Source organism: Colias philodice, chromosome 8, assembly GCF_061535455.1.
Source record: "Colias philodice isolate Cphi_HAF_F1 chromosome 8, ilColPhil1 Martin Lab GWU primary, whole genome shotgun sequence".
Classification (NCBI taxonomy): Eukaryota; Metazoa; Arthropoda; class Insecta; order Lepidoptera; family Pieridae; genus Colias; species Colias philodice.
Genome location: NC_143093.1, coordinates 1,150,617 through 1,167,323, shown reverse-complemented (window position 1 = coordinate 1,167,323; position 16,707 = coordinate 1,150,617). Strand labels below are relative to the sequence as shown.

The window sequence follows — 16,707 nt, the reverse complement described above, 5'->3', positions numbered from 1 at the left end:
CATAGCCAAATCCTGTTTCCTATCGGGAGACGAACCCTGGCACATGTGCTGCCAATAGTCTCTGGTCGAATTAAACGCATTTCCCTCCTCATGGGGACACAAGTTCTCAATTTCATAATTATCATCTTTCGACAAACCGAATTTAACATTTTTCTGTCTACGCTCCTTGTTCGCCATGATAAAAAAATAAATAAAAACACATTCAAAATTTACGAAAAAATACACCGCATAAAAGTTTTGTACAATCAAAGTTTGATTTGTCAATTGTGACGCGACAAACGTTCGAAAAAAGAAGTGTGTGCCGACCAGACATAATAAGTATAGCGTTTTTACTACCAAAAAGATTTACTATTAAAGAAATCGGTTGAATAATAAAATATCATATTGGTTCGTAAAAATGGGTTTGTCTGGATACTTTTCCAGTTGTTTTAATTAATTATTTTATATTACTTTTAAGTTTTTAGGTGCTCTTTTATATTCTTCTTTTATAACTTCTATTGTATGTATCTTAAAAAAATTGTTGTAAATCAGATTAGACGATAATATCTCTTTTCCAAGTTATTTTACAGGAAAACTTTGATTACTAGTTTCGGGGACCGAGTTTCGCAATGTTAATATTAATTTTTTCGAGTAAATCTTCCTTAAGTCCGCGTTGCGACTCTCTCTCTTTTTTGAAGCTTCGCTTTAGTACCAAAACTTTCGGGCCAATTTATTTGCCAGGGACTACTTAACTCACCAGCTTTAGTCTTCTTGAGCTGTTCGTGCTGTTCGTTGAGCAGCTGCAACTCCTGTGAGTGCTTGTGTCTCTGGTCAGCTAGTGATGCCTCGTGAGATGCCGCTTCTTCCTCCAGGCTTCGCTTCAGTACTGCCACCTCTTGTTCCCGCTTGGAGCGGAGTTCTTGTTGTGCTGAAATGAAAGGCATGTCATATTAGTGTATAGGTTCATTTAGCTAGATGCTTTTGGAATTTCTGGAAAATATGGATGTTTACTAATTTGTGTAGCATCATTTTTATCGGACTTGCGGCCTGTGCCTCACATGCGGCCTGTGCCTCACATACGACATGTGCCTCACATGCGGCATGTGCCTCACATGCGGCCTTTTAGCCTACTATCTTAGATTACCGCCAGCTAAATTCTATAACTTACCAGCTGTAGTATCAAGCGAGTCCAGAAGCTCGCTCTTCAGGGCCTCCAGTTCCTCATTAAGGTCTCTCCTCAGCTTCTCGGCTTTAGTTCTAGCATTCCTCTCGGCCTCGAGGTCATCATGTGCCTCGGCAAGTGCGGCTTCTGCCTCACGTGCGGCCTTTTGTGCGCTCGCTCGGAGAGCACTTTCCTCGTCCACACGGCTTATCGCGGCGGCTAGTTCTTCTTCGCGTTTCGCTGTAACACAGATAAAAAAATAATATTTTTAAAATATCATTACGAGTAATTAAGTTAAATATTTATATTGTTTAATTGAAAAATAATATAACATTTAATGACTAACAAGGATGTATAACCTGAATTTAAATAAGTGACTTTCATCACATAGCACAGTGGCCAAAGTTTAGTACTTTCATTTATTTACACAATAGATAAATAAAAAATTGTATTTCAAGCGCAAGATCCTATTATATTAATTTTAATTAAATGGTGTGTCTTTGTTTAAATCACAACACCCAAAAAAATTTTATATTTAATAACTTAAACAAAAATACACATATTCACATTCACTCTCCAAATAAAATCTATGAAATAATATAAAATTAAAAGTACTCACCCAAAACAATCTGTATTTCTTCAATCTGCGCCTTCTTCTCAACGAGTTGTTCCTTGACATCTTGTAATTCCGTCTCCATCTTTCGCTTGGCCCTCTCCACCTCTTGCCTCATTTGATGGTCCTGAAAAAATACGACACACGTATTATTTCGAAAAAAAAATATACGTGTATGATTAAAATTTGATAATATTTTAATATAATAAAATGCCTAGAATTATTTTTATTTAGTTGAGATTTGTACCATGTTGTCATTTTAATTCACGTTCAATGTTCTCATTAAAGGTATGATCGATTTGACCAATATATAACACTGAACACTGAACTTTTTTTATAAAATACTAGCTTTCCACCCGCAGCTTCGCCCGCGCAGTCAAAGAAAAACCCGCATAGTTGCCATTCCCGTGGGATGTCCGGGATAAAACCTATCCTATTTCCCGGGGTAAAAAGTAGCCTATGTCCTTTCTCGGGTATCAAAATATCTCCATACCAAATTTCATGCAAATTGGTTCAGTAGTTTAGGCGTGATTGAGTAACAGACAGACAGACAGAGTTACTTTCGCATTTATAATATTAGTATAGATTTATTTTATAATATTTAAACATAATAAAATAGATATTCATATTCATTACCTTAAGCAATTTCTCTTCCAACTCTGCGATGGCGGACTCTTGTTTCGTCTTGAGTTTGCTCAAATGTTTCGCCTTTTCTTCCTCCTCGGCGAGTGCTTGCGAGAGATCGTTTGCGCGCTCTTCTAGTATCTGTAATAACGATATATTTAAAAATATACATCAAAGAAAATATACAAATACTAGCTTTCCGCCCGCGGCTTCGCCCGCTTTGTCTAAAACATAATAAATTATATACTAAAACCTTCCTCTTGAATCACTCTATCTATTAAAAAAAATGTGTGCGTGTACTAGTGTACACACGTAAGAAGTGAAACTTCTTTATGACCTTATTTTTCAAAAAATAATTTACTATATGCAACTTTACAGAAATACGCCAATCACGCGTGTAACGGATGGCGATGATGATGATACAAGATGGCGCGTAACGAAAAAATGTTACACTAAATTTTTTTCCAACCCCGATAAAGAAGTTTCACTTCAAAAACCGCATCAAAATCCGTTGCGTAGTTCAAAAGATTTAAGCATATATAGGGACATAGGGACAGAGAAAGCGACTTTGTTTTATAGGTACTATGTAGTGGAACTAGTGGTACATCAGAAATGATGATTTATTTTTGCAGCATTGCAATTTCGTTAATTTATTCAATGTAATCTAATACATTTAGCAAATCATTAAATGCTTTCATTTAACAATATTATTTAAATTCATAAAACATTCAGTAGAATGCAAAAAGTACAATGTTTTCTGTAATATTATTTTAGAACTCAACATTGTTTTATTTGTGCCGTGCGTGAAAATTGTCCTGAAAAATTTATTATTTTAATAACTTCGAAACCTTTCCAAACAAATTCTTTTTACGAATCTAAACTTTTACTTTCAACTGTGGGTAGTTATAGAACTACTCACATATTTTTTTTTCGTCTACCCTCATCTAAAACAAATACACACCTTCTTCTCCTTGCTCAGCTTCTGGTTGGTGTCCTCTGTGAGGGCGAGGTCCTCCTCCAGCTTCTTTAGCTTCGCGTCGCATTGCACACGCTCCAGCTGCAGCTTCTGCCGAGCTGCTTCTTCTTCTTCCAGCTGCTCTTCTAGATCCTGCGAGTGGAAAAGTGAATATTTAGTTAAAGCATTCATATTTAATAAATTGACATTGAACATGATTAACTATGATTATTTAATATAATTTTGTAAGAAATGTATAAGAACTGTTCGATTGAGCGCGTAGGTCTTGCAACAATCAGCTTTTGATTTCACAAGCCCGATTCAACCAATCACTAGAAGATATTATAAACTAGAATTTACTTTCATCACGTTCATTGGGTCGTCTTTTCGAAAATAATCTAATATTCGCAGTGCATACTTTGAATGTTATGCATTTAATGCACAAAATCGTTATTGACCGACCGTCCTAGTATCTTTTTACCTATCGCCACAAACCTGTATATTCAGCTGGAGCCGCTTCTTCTCCTGCTGCAGCGCGTTGCTCCGCTCCTCCTCCTCCTCGATGCGCCCCTCCAGGTCGTGCAGCAGCTCCTCCAGCTCCTGCTTACGAGCTGCTGCTCGGGCTCGACTCTCCTCTGCTTCCGCGCACAGCTCTAGTTCCGCCTGGAAGTAACAAATAATACATATAATTAAAGGCAAGACGTTTATACGAGAAAAGATAAGTAATTTTCTAATGTGACAGGAACGCAAAAGTAAAAAGTTAAGTTTTTTATCTATGAAATGAAACACAGAATCAAATATATCCGGCAAAAAATATGCTAAAAATGTAACAGATCAATATTTAAACAGAGTTTTATATGTACTACAAAATAAATTGCTGCAAAAGGAAACATTTATGCTTAATCTTTTGTGACCAGAATTTTTTGATGCACAATAATTATAACAGCCATTATACCACTAAATACTATTAGTTTAAACAATAATATATCCATAGAAACGACTAAAAACCAAGCTAATCTCGTACCTGCAGTTGTTCTGCAAGTTGCGTCTTCTCAGCGCTGGCCTGCTGGTACTTGGCCTCGTACTCTTGGCACCGCTTCATCTGCGAGTCCAGCTTGTCGCGGATCTGACGCAGCTCATCCTCCTTCTGGGTCAACTTCTCTTCTTGTTTCGTCACTTCAAGGAGTGGTTTCACCTGGAATACAGAATATTTTATAATATAGGGTTTTTAGTAGTTTAAGTACAAATCTATCGATAATCAATAATTCATATTGGTGCAATTAGATAAATATTTAATTCGAAAAATATATGGTAGAAAGTAAAATGAATCAATATTGTATAACTGCAATAACAAACAATTCTATTAAGGAATTATTCACAGTTATAAAACAATGAAATGATAACAAGAAATCTATGACAGGTGTTATTCACTTGTGTGTTTATAATAAGGACTCAAATGTTTTCAAACATATTTTACCGTGAGAAAATCTATATTATAATAAGCCTTTCTTCATATAAACAATACCTATCACTTGTATAAAAAATACTGACCTTAATGTACAATCTCCACCACTGCCAATTCCTCAACTTCAGATAAGCGGCACAATTCCTCTGAATAATTCGGATGGCATTCAGCTGTTGCAATCTCTTCTGGTAGTTTCTTCTCGCCAAATATCCTCTGCAGAACGCTTGGAAGTTCACTATCAAGTCTGTGATCTTGTAGTCTCTTTCCTCTTCAAGGTGAGCGAGCACTCCAGCTCTGAAGAATATCTTCGACTGACCGACGCGGTACAAATTGTGGTCAAGTTCTAAAGCCTCGATCATACGCTCACACGCCTTCTTGCCATCCATGAAACCCTTTGGAATTATGTTCGGCGTCAATAACTCGTATCGCTGTCTGAACTCTTGGAATGGTATTCTGTTGGGGAAGCCCTGCCTGCAAATCCTGATACCTTCCAACACACCATTGCACCTGAGCTGGTCGAGAACTAATGGCGCTTCGATCTTACCAGCTTTCTTTTCGTGATTCGGTATGATACACCTGACAAAGTTAGGGTTCGTATTGCGGAGGGTGGCCATGAGTTTCGTCAGCTGTTCCTTGTACAGCTGTGAAACTGTTCTGAACATACCCTTCCTCGTTCTAGCACCAAATTGTGTGTCGGTCATCGCCTGTTGTGCCATGCCGACTATTTCTGCGTCCTTCCAGATGTGGCACACGAAAGGATCCTGAGATGACTGCAGAAGTGAGACGACGTTCTCGTTCAATGGATCCATGTTCTTCATCAGCCACTGAGCAGCGGAATAATCTACTTTACCGGCGTAATGGATAATAGCAAAGTCAGCTATTCCACGGAAGTCTGTCTTCATGAATTTGGGATGTACTGAATGTGCGGATACAAGTTTTTCCACGAATGTCTTGTCCGTTGCTTTCGGGAACCAACATTCTTCATCGAGCAAAGCCATAATTCCCATAGGCTTGTCAATTAAGTCGATTGTCGGTTGCAAGTCGAGACCAAAGTCAATGAATTTCCATTCAATGCCTTCTCTCTGATATTCCTCTTGTTCTAATATGAACATAGTGTGATTGAAGAGCTGTTGAAGTTTTTCATTTGTGTAATTGATGCACAACTGTTCAAAGGAGTTCAATTCAAATATTTCAAAACCGGCCATATCCAGTATGCCGATGAAGGAAGCACCTTGTCTCTTAGTTCTGTCTAGCGACCTGTTAATTCTATTAACAAGCCATCTGAAAAGCCTTTCGTAGCAAGCTTTACTGATTGCTTCAACTGAAAACTCGACTTGCTCTTTCGTTTGTGCTTTCGTAACGAAATCGCGACCAACTTTGATCCTCGGCTTCAAGAAAGCTTTTGTCATATCCGTGACGGAAAGACCTGGAAAGAAATTGAAAAATGTTTTTGAGAAATGTAAACAATACGAAAGTTATTTTGTATTTATAATAATCACAAGGAAAAGTTATTTACCAAGCAAGTGTGCGATCTTTTGAGCGACTGTGTTGTCTGGAAGGGTGGCCTGGTCTGAATTTCTTTCTTGCTTAAATTGCATCGAACCGAATAAAAGCACGGCAGATACAATTTTGAATATCGAATTAAAATCTTCCATGTTCATGCCCATGATGTTCATTGATTTGATCGTCGCCTGGAACTCTGCGGCGTCATCAATCCCTGGTACGGGTAAGGCCCCATTTATCAGGAAGAAGTAGCTTTTGGGGTCTTCTAATATATATTCTGCTCTCTGTTGTGGTGTGGCACCAGCTAGGAGCTGATAGAAGATATGGAATGTTCTCTCGTCCTTCGCTTGTCTTATAGCTCTTGACTTTTCTAATAAATATGTTTCTATATTGGCACCTGCTATAAAACCTGACGCGTCGAAATTTATTCTTATGAATTTACCCTGAAAGGTGAAAAAAGTAGCGTAAAATAAGAAAATTATTTAAAGATTCAAACAAAAGAACGTTAGTGCTATTCCTCATACTTACAAAACGTGACGAGTTGTCGTTTTTGACTGTTTTGGCGTTACCAAAAGCTTCCAATATGGGGTTGGCTTGCAGCAACTGTTGTTCTAATTCACCCTGGAGATCGGAGATATAAATATTAATAACATATTCATAATAAGAAAAGCTCCCATAACTGATACATGCCAGCGCGATATACTTCACAAAAAAGCTTGAAAAACTTCTGATTAAGAAAAACAATAGAACTGCAACAAATCGCGCTAACACGACACACTCGTTAATAAGCCATAGGACAAAATTAACATATCAAGCTGTTAATAGACCGTACAAAATGAAAGTGACTTCCGTTGTATTTACCTCAAAGGTCGGTGCATTGCTCTGAGCAGCGTGAAAGGTACGATAGACCAAAGGTTAGATGACATGGAAGTTAGCGTTTACTTCACTATTCGGATTATTATAAATGAACGTATGCGGCGCGATGGTGTTAATAAAATTACGACTGATACCTATTGTGATGTATTGATGTTAGTAATAGCTAATAACATACACGGTTAGTAAAAACGTACTGTCGAATGTGAAGATGTGAATCAAGTATGAGATGTTTTATTTATGTACATTTTAACAATATGACATCGGTTTCAGCTACGAATTTAAGTACTCTATAAATGTTTCTAGGTATACTCAGGAAATTATGAGCTTAATAACCATCAAGAACCAGGTATCGTTATCGTCGGAAACCATTCAAAACTACGGAGAGGTTGCAACATAAATCAAATTACCTACTATGTAGAATTTTACATTATTGAAACTACTTCCAGCAAATTAACTTTATCACTAGCAAAAATATTATATACAGACAAAATTCAATGTTGTTATAAATTAGAATAAATTATAACGCAAATTTTCTCAGAATCTATCGACTTCTATACACTTTCACGGCCATAACCATATATTATATTAATGACATTATAATCATGCAAATTAAACGGTCATTCAAAAATCCGTCGTGCATATTAAGCTGCAAACAGTAAACAAGCATCTCCGACAACCGTGTAATGGCTACAACTTACAAGCAATAAATTACATATCATACACATAATCATTAAAACCCAACCCAATATCAACTAGACACTAGAGTCCTGCATCAATCCGCAAAGCTTTTTCTGAATTGGTGTTCGCTAATTGGTAAGCAAATATCCATCAAACTTACTATAATCAACTGTGGCGTCGGCCCCTGTAGATCGATGGGCGGTCCGCGAAGAGAGTGGAAAAATAAAAGTATATTACATAGGTGTGCTTGGTTCACGAACCATTATATTGTCGTGTGTGACTCAGTAATTGTTGGCACTTTGTGAACATTTCATATGTTTTCAATTTTCAACAAAGATTAGGTATTGAATCCTTTGAGTCATTTCAAAGTCAAAGGCAAGATTCACAAAACGCCAACATTATTTAAGAATAAGATTATTGTAGTAAAAGTTACATGTTCATACAGTTATTGTTTGAGCTACTAGTTATAATAAAATTTCTATAAAAGGCCATTAGTGTATCTGATGATTGAGCCTACTATATCTAATAATATAATGAAGATTAATAACGTATATCTTATAGCGACTTATAATAACTAGTGGCCCACACAAACGTACATATTAACATTCAGACTGCTATATAAGAGGATAAATGCCACCTCCGTCTCATGCACATGTGCACAATTTGCGGATAAACAATATTCTATAAATAATATACCTCCCAACTAACATCGTACAAGTATGAACACTTACAATATCTTATAATCACAACAATCTTTCTTCTGTAAAATTATCATAAATACGAGTATAGTAAATTATATGTTTACATGAATTAAGTTCACCTAGCAACTACACAAGCGAAATATTGTCTGCTACAATAATCTATTACACAGTTTACTAAATCGGGAAATTACACGGTCCTTCTACGTGGAACAAATTTAGATTGATAGTAATTTAAATTTAGGCTCAATTCTAATAAAAACCTTTTCGTAAAAACAGATTAATACTATTTTATTACTTTACTGTATCATTTGAATTACTTTCTTAATGATTTAATTAGCAATGCTGTAAACGAAATATACTTTGTGACCAAGAATACTACCTTGGAGCATATAATGATGCTTACAATTGTTACTATCGGATATGAATATTTATTAGCCAAAGTTTGTGTAAATTATCTAGCGTGGTAACAAAATGGCGTAATGAGTTTACGATAATAGAACACCATTAGCGTATTACAACGTTGAGGTAATTTCTTACCCGCATACGATAATCAAACCAATAACAATGTATGCGCTTCAACAGAAAGAAACTTATATTAGTGTTCGCAATGTTTGTTAATAAAATATGGTACAAATAACACAAAAGACAGAATCGGTATTAAAACATCAAATGATATTATCAAAATATTTGCAAAACAATAAGACAATAACGAAAATGAAAAAACATCAGAACAACGTAAAATTTTAGTACAACTCTGTCACATATCTGAATACAGATACAACTAAATCATAGATAGCATAATATAAACAGTATATAGACCTATAGATGAACTTACCGCTCCGGATCCTTTTGGTTTAGAAGCGGCCACATACGCGAGGTACTGGATGACCTTTTTTGTGTTCTCAGTCTTACCGGCACCCGACTCTCCTGTACATAAGATGGATTGGTCCTCGCGATCTGGAAAACAGATGAATTACTTATTACACAAGAAGGATGATCTAAGAACAGAAAGAGTATGAAAGGATACCTGTATACTTCCTAAAATTTTAAAAATTTCACACTCAAAAATACACACAAGGCAAAAATTGTCATTAAACTTCGTAGAAATTTAATGAGGACATAATTGAAATTCTAAGCATTTTCAAGATAGTGTTTAAAACAATATTTGTGTCATTGTGTTTATTATTAAACGTTCTGTGGAGGACATTTTCCTTGTGAACGTTTTAATTAAAATTTTCCGCACAAACTATGTTAATAATGCCCATATTTAGTATAAAATGTCTACAATAACCTTAATTTAGGCTTTCATGCCAAGATCTTTTATAATTTAAATAATAAAGTACCTAGTAGGTGTGCTATTTTTTGCAAATATGCTACTTTATATGATTTTAATCTGCGTCTTGTATGTCTTGTACAAGTTATATATTACTTTTCTATTTTTTAACTTTTCACTGATGGAACTACAAAACAACAACTACCTACCTATTCAAGATATAAAAAAATTCCATCCCATCATACCAGTGCCAGTGTATCAATAAAACATTCATTGAACATGGATTAAATACAAGCAAACGTCAATCAGTACAAATCCTTGAGTGTCGGACGTTGCGTCACTTTTAGCTAGAAGCTATCGAACATACGGTGCCGTGTAAAAAACATTTGTTATTGTAAAAGGGCGCGGTTCGGGTGGACCGCACCCCGTCCCCGTCGCCGGCGCCATTAGAGCGAACAATTAGACAAATGGCCACGGCACTTGCTTATCTGGGCGACAGCTAATGTTGCGCTTGATGTATTGAGTCTGTCGACATGATTGGAGCCTTCAAATTGTTCTGATAAGTCTTGTGTGACAGTCCAAACCCGTCTGTCTTGGTTTCGACTCTAATTTGGTTCACAAATCTTTATTGCAGACATATTAAACCGAATTATAAGTGGTACAAAATGGTGATGAGTACATTTGAGTGCTATAAAAAATCAGCTGATAAACAAACAGATGACTTGATTAGTTTATGGTTTCTTTACACAGGCCTATTTGCGAATGAGTAATTACTTCACACCTTCGGACATTCGGTTTGATCGAGCATTCACTACACCAAGGATACCATAATACAAAGATACTTCTGTACGCGTAATTTAATATGACCTGTTCAAAACTAACATTCGAGTTTGAAATTAATCTGATCCCTATCTACTGGTTCATTACGATTCAATCTCCAATACACCCTCAAAATTCAAGGAAAACTGATCAAACTGCAGGTGCTCTATTAGTATAATACCATTAATGGTATTTGGTAAGAATCATTACGCACATTTGTCATTAGATGCATGATACGATGTAGGAAACAAACATCATTAATTCTAATTAATTTGTATGCTACTCATGAATATTCCGTGCGGCACTATTGAAGACCTTATTTGATAAAGTGGCATTTTGGACACAGAGTTTTTATGCATCATCGGTCATCGGTTTTCTCTTTTCATATTCATATGTACATAAAAGCAAGGTGTAAATAAAATAAGAAAGAACTAATTGAACATAATGTTGACTCTATAATTGCATAATCTACGACTGTCCAACATTTCGAAACACAACAGCTGTTCAATCATAATGAGAACAATATATTCAATAACAACCTGCATTTATAGTGTTTTGTTGTAACACGAGTTTTTTATTTTATTTTTTTAGCTTTGATCAAATAAATCGCATTGAATTCTGCTTTTAATCTAACGATATAGTCAAAAGAAAACCTTAAGACTTTTACGTGTGCATTTAATTTCTCTAAATTGTTTCAGTTTCAGATAGGAATTGGAATACCTAATAGGTACATCTCTATAAATAAAAATTTATCGCCAAATGTGTTGCTGAACGTTAAACACGAAAAAAGGGACAATAGGGCAGAACAACGTCTGCTGGGGCATCTAATAACATGATCAAACCATCAAACTACCCTCACTCACCTTGTAACATGGAACGGTACGCGGTATCTGTGATGGCAAACACATGGGGAGGTACTTCATGCCGCTTGATCCCCTTGTACCTCTCCATGATCTTCTCCGTGTAGATCGGCAGCTTCTTGTACGGGTTGACAACCACGCAGAAGAGCCCCGAGTACGTCTGTGGAACGTGGATTGTGATTAGTATTTTGGAGAGGGCTTTTACGATGCAGACACATAGACATTAGCGAATCATGAATTAAATTCGAATCAATTGGAGGAGGCTTTTACAGCATGTACAAATAGCTGAGGAATTAAATATTAATTATGTTAATATATTTTTGATGTATGAATAGACTAACTTAGGTGTTGTTATTAGTTGTTGTTGAAATTTTAATTGTAAGAAATCTATAAAAGCTTCTTTTGTTTCAAATAATTATATGGTGTGTAGCACGTTTGCGCATAACAACCTTTATCGTTTTTTTTTTTTAAGAGAAATACCAAAAAAAATAACATGCAAGGAAAATACGGATAATTTTATCGCAATTCTAGTAGGTACCTACTCTGTAAAAATCGCTATAGCATTTCTTATCTCCTTCTTGAAAGGATCAATTACATAACAAGTCCAGACATTCATACCGTTATTAAAAACTAGATACAATTCCAGGTCTATATTCATTATTCATACAAAACATTGCCTTTAGATACTGAGCCGTTATCGGCCACTCAAATAAATGGATAATATCTAGCTTGTAGATATAATAACATTCCTATCTATATTTAGATATTACCGCATTATTAATAATTGAAATGAATGTATTTTAATATAGTCAGATATGTGTTTATAATATTAAAGTATATTATTATATCAGGAGTCGAACCCGTGTCCTTAAGCATAAAGTAGCGAAGGACGCTGCTATTATAATCCCGTACCATGATCGAACTTCATCTATTCTTTAAATAATTTGAAGCAAATGGACATTCAAAGGAACTGTGACCAAACGATCTACAATAACCATTCATTATACAATATTCTTATCAAGTAATTCCTAGTAAAATTAGTTTCAAATGTAACATTTGCTAAGGCTATTAAGACAACACTGTAACAGCTACGTGAGGACAACAACGTATCCATCATACACGTCACTCGTCAATAATGGCTATGTTAGATAGAAAGCCCCTATCTATCATCGTTGTACCTCTTTCGTTGTGGCCATTGATTGGAGACCATCTTAAGTTTCGTTGGAATTAATTGATATCATTCCTGTTATCTGTCGTGACGAAATTGATTAGAACAATGAGTGCAATGCGTCAATAATAATAATAAATACATACTTGAGGTAACATTGTAATGTTTTGATTTAACATGACTGTGAACAAGACTGTGCAAGCAATGGCTATAAATTGATGCTTGTAATTTAACATTTCCTGAACATTTTTTAATTTATCTAAAATTAGAAAAAGTATAACCTATTTATCGTACTTCATATATCAATATAAACGTTTCCCATCAATTCGAAGAATAAACTACTGCAGTACAATCTGTTATCAATCAACTCTACAGCAAACAAATAAACCACGAAGATCACCTCAACCCTACATAAAGTCCGTTAGATTAAAAAGTAATTAAATCAGATCGCAAACAGCCAATTAACACAAGTAATACATCACATAATATAACTAATTGCGTTCGTCGTTAAACTGAACATGTCGTAAAACCAAATAAAACATATGATGATGATCTTTCAAGTGCAGGGGACAGGGGTACACTACGCATATGCTATATTGATTTGACCTGACTTCTATTGCCTTGCGCGCTATTAATGCCGCAAGAGTTTTAAATATTTCAAGCTTAAAAACACGTCATTGGTCTTTTTTATTAGTTTCGGGATTGAATCAAGACAAAAAATATTAATTTTCATGATGATTTTCCAACATTGCCAATATCAGCAAAGATTTAGCGATCTCCCCGTCAACATCAAAGGGGCCGGCGGCATCTTATCGCGGCGATAACAACACAGCTATTACTCTGAATCAATTTGCGTTCTGACCTAGCACTTGGAGGGCGACTTTGTGTACACAATCTATACTATCTGTTAGAGTATAGGTATATTCTATGCTATCTGTTTGTTTACGGTCACTCTCGGAGACCTTACATCTGGATACGCTAGAGGTGTATATGTGTTTGTTTCTTACGTAATTGGTAGATGAACATCGTACGATGCATCCTATCTCTAAACGTCCGCAACAAATGATACCATATTTGTTAGAACGAACGTTGGAGATCATACAAATGCTCTGTTACTTTTAAATACTCCTTTAATTTGTACTTCATTGTAATGTGTAGTACGAAGGATACCTAAAATGTTGTTACTCAATTACGCAAAAGCCTTACTTTACGGGTTTAGATTGTAATAATCACAATTTATAAAGTCTGGATCTACATCGGTCCATGCTACATACTCTTAATACTCAAGACGTCCAAATTCTATAAATTTTTGAGGAACCTAGTCATTAACTCTATCCTATACTACTTCCACATCATCATCCAAGCATACAGCCTAAAACTACACATACAATCTTGAGCAAAACAACCATCTGGTCAGAAGGTGCTAGCGACCAGCGACCCAGTTACCACGAGGCGCGAGGCGACGACCAAATCAGGCGCACGCGCACCAAATACGTCGCACCGAACGGACAACAGCTGCTCGCGTTGCATTGCTCTTTGCTGTTTCATTTATATCTGTCAAGGCGTTGTGGAATAAAAGCCTCGAACCGCCTGGATGTGTTTCGTGACCCTAACATTTCGAAAAATATTTTGTTCTTAAAAATGCTCTGTTTTCTTCTTCGGCATATTTTAATGTTTATGCATAAAATTTTCTTTTTCAATACTTCATATTTTCGCATTTTGATAAAGCCAAGAATTTTCATATAACACAAACATAGGCGATAAAGGTGTTTATTAATACGAATTCCAATGTAATTATGGTGTAATTATTATTGACCTACATAAAAATAAATAATTTAAATTATTTATTCATATGGCAAAAAACACGTCACGATTATCACGTCCTTTATGAGTCATATCAGAAGAATGCATTGAAATAAAACGATTTTAAATATTTTACGAGCGCATTATTATTAATTATTATATTTTTCCGTTCGTCGAAACCGCAGTTATCAGTGTGAATCAGAATATTTTCTCTTGGTTTATTTACTTTATTTGGCGCACGTTAAAGCGCAGTGACAGCTTGCGGAACTTATCTCGTGTTTCTTTGTTGTTATGGTCCAAAACTCAAAATCGAGTCACTCGAAAAATTTTAAAGAAAATAAATCTTTTCACTTGATATATTATTTGTAACCATATATTTAATAAAACTAAAAATTAGTGTACAAGATGCTAGCGTATTATTTGGAAAATGACAGCAAAAGTTGCTTCTATGTTCTTACATGAATTCAAACTTTTTATATCCTGCTTATGAATCAAAATATCTACATCTCTATCTACCAACTCATTCAGAGACATCAAACATGTCACTGGACTGCAAACGATCGAATTAACTTAAACATAACAAACATAATACTCCATAAAGACAATTTACTTTTCTTTAGGGCTCTACAATGTTTTAAACCGCTTAGAATGTCCCAACCACGCCCATCAACAAAATACCGATGACTCAAAGAACAACGATCTTTCTTAAAAAATCCACTTAAAACCCGACGAACCGGGTCCGATCACGTATCATCCTTGACATGGATAACATTAAACATATATCCTTATATGATACATACTAATCTATTTACATATTATTAACTTAATCGTAATTAGTACACTACAATCATAGTTTAAGTGCAGTTATAAAAAAAAAACACCAGAGAAGTACAAAATCAAAATACGTACGTACGTACAATTAATTATAAAAATATTATCTTTAATGTGTGGATCTGTGTGTGTTCTTTTAATCGAACATTTAGTTTGTTGAAATCGTTCGTAAGAATTTTTAAAACACCACTTATAAAATTAATTAGTACGTTAAGAATAAGAAATGGCTTATGTATTTTAATCTCAATATCTAATTATAAAGATTCTCCACTAATTGAAAAGCCACTTTAAGGCTGATGGAAAGAAAACGTACAGTTATGATACTAAGCCCAATTATATAATTAATTTGCAGACAGACAGATAAAGAAATACCTAAAACAAATAATCCAATTATACTTTAACTAATATTATAAACCCAGTTTAAGAACAGAAGACGTATGTGAACTGTACCTATAAATTTTGCTATTACTATAACTATTTACCGATTTGTAAGCAGACTATTTATCCCCTACAAAAACATTATTTCACCATCAACCGGTAGGTAAGTAAAAACAATAACAAAATTCTTCGAATACGAATAATGGAATCAACACTGAACACGTATGTACCAAACCTATGAACATAACTATCTTGCCATCGTGAAACCCATAGTAATAGCAGAGATTACTAAGCAGTTATGGTAACCTTAACAACCATCTCTCTATCAGCGATAAGCCCACAGTAATACCTAGTAACTATTTAGTAATCTATGGTAATACGGCCTCTATCAGCACAAGCCACAGTGCTACAATAACAAACGTGCCAAAAGTCTAATCATATCGTTACTACGCTCGTACCGCGGCACGTACCGGCCTGCGCGCACGCATCGCTTCCGCAGCGCTGACTCAGCGCATCCATCGATGGCATCTTCGATCGCAAGGCCGAGGGCAATATGTTTGATAATATATTAGATAGACTAGCTGTTGCTGGGTAACTCTTAGAATGGTCAATGGATCTGTTTTGATAATAATTGGAAACTTCAGGTGAAAATGTCTGAAAGTGTGATAACAGAAATTGTAAAACGGATATAATATTGTTATGTGGTCATATTTTACGAAATTAACAATACTATCTATGTATCCTTTGCTGTGTAACCACAATTCTCCAAAAAAAATGAAAGAGTCGAATTGTCTTTCAGTTCAATTTCCTATCAATTGCTCTAAATACCATCCAACTAGACCATCTCTATCCAACGACAAATTCCTGTACCTACTATCTCTAGTATAATCTATCTATACTCAAAAGATACTAACAAACTAATTCATTTACATTTCCCAAAGGTCGTTTACAATGTGTCTACATAGTGCATATCAAAACGAACAACTCCAACATAGCGATAACTTAAAAACAGTACGCTA

The 16,707-nt window shown here is 35.3% G+C and overlaps 1 protein-coding gene across 3 annotated transcripts in view; it reads right to left on the bottom strand.

Moving 5' to 3' along the window:
• The window catches only part of zip (myosin heavy chain 10), an 83,501-nt gene that overhangs the window by 13,294 nt on the left and 53,500 nt on the right, over positions 1–16,707 (bottom strand). For all 3 annotated transcript variants that reach the window (XM_089697683.1, XM_089697684.1, XM_089697682.1), the window contains exons 2-14: positions 11,512–11,668; positions 9,392–9,513; positions 8,016–8,039; positions 6,830–6,922; positions 6,315–6,744; positions 4,885–6,224; positions 4,358–4,528; positions 3,829–3,996; positions 3,340–3,486; positions 2,391–2,519; positions 1,761–1,881; positions 1,148–1,381; positions 737–907 (exon numbers count right to left, since the gene is read on the bottom strand). In XM_089697683.1, coding sequence (XP_089553809.1) covers positions 737–907; positions 1,148–1,381; positions 1,761–1,881; positions 2,391–2,519; positions 3,340–3,486; positions 3,829–3,996; positions 4,358–4,528; positions 4,885–6,224; positions 6,315–6,744; positions 6,830–6,922; positions 8,016–8,039; positions 9,392–9,513; positions 11,512–11,668 — 3,307 coding nt within the window. The remainder of the gene's footprint in view (positions 1–736; positions 908–1,147; positions 1,382–1,760; positions 1,882–2,390; positions 2,520–3,339; positions 3,487–3,828; positions 3,997–4,357; positions 4,529–4,884; positions 6,225–6,314; positions 6,745–6,829; positions 6,923–8,015; positions 8,040–9,391; positions 9,514–11,511; positions 11,669–16,707) is intronic.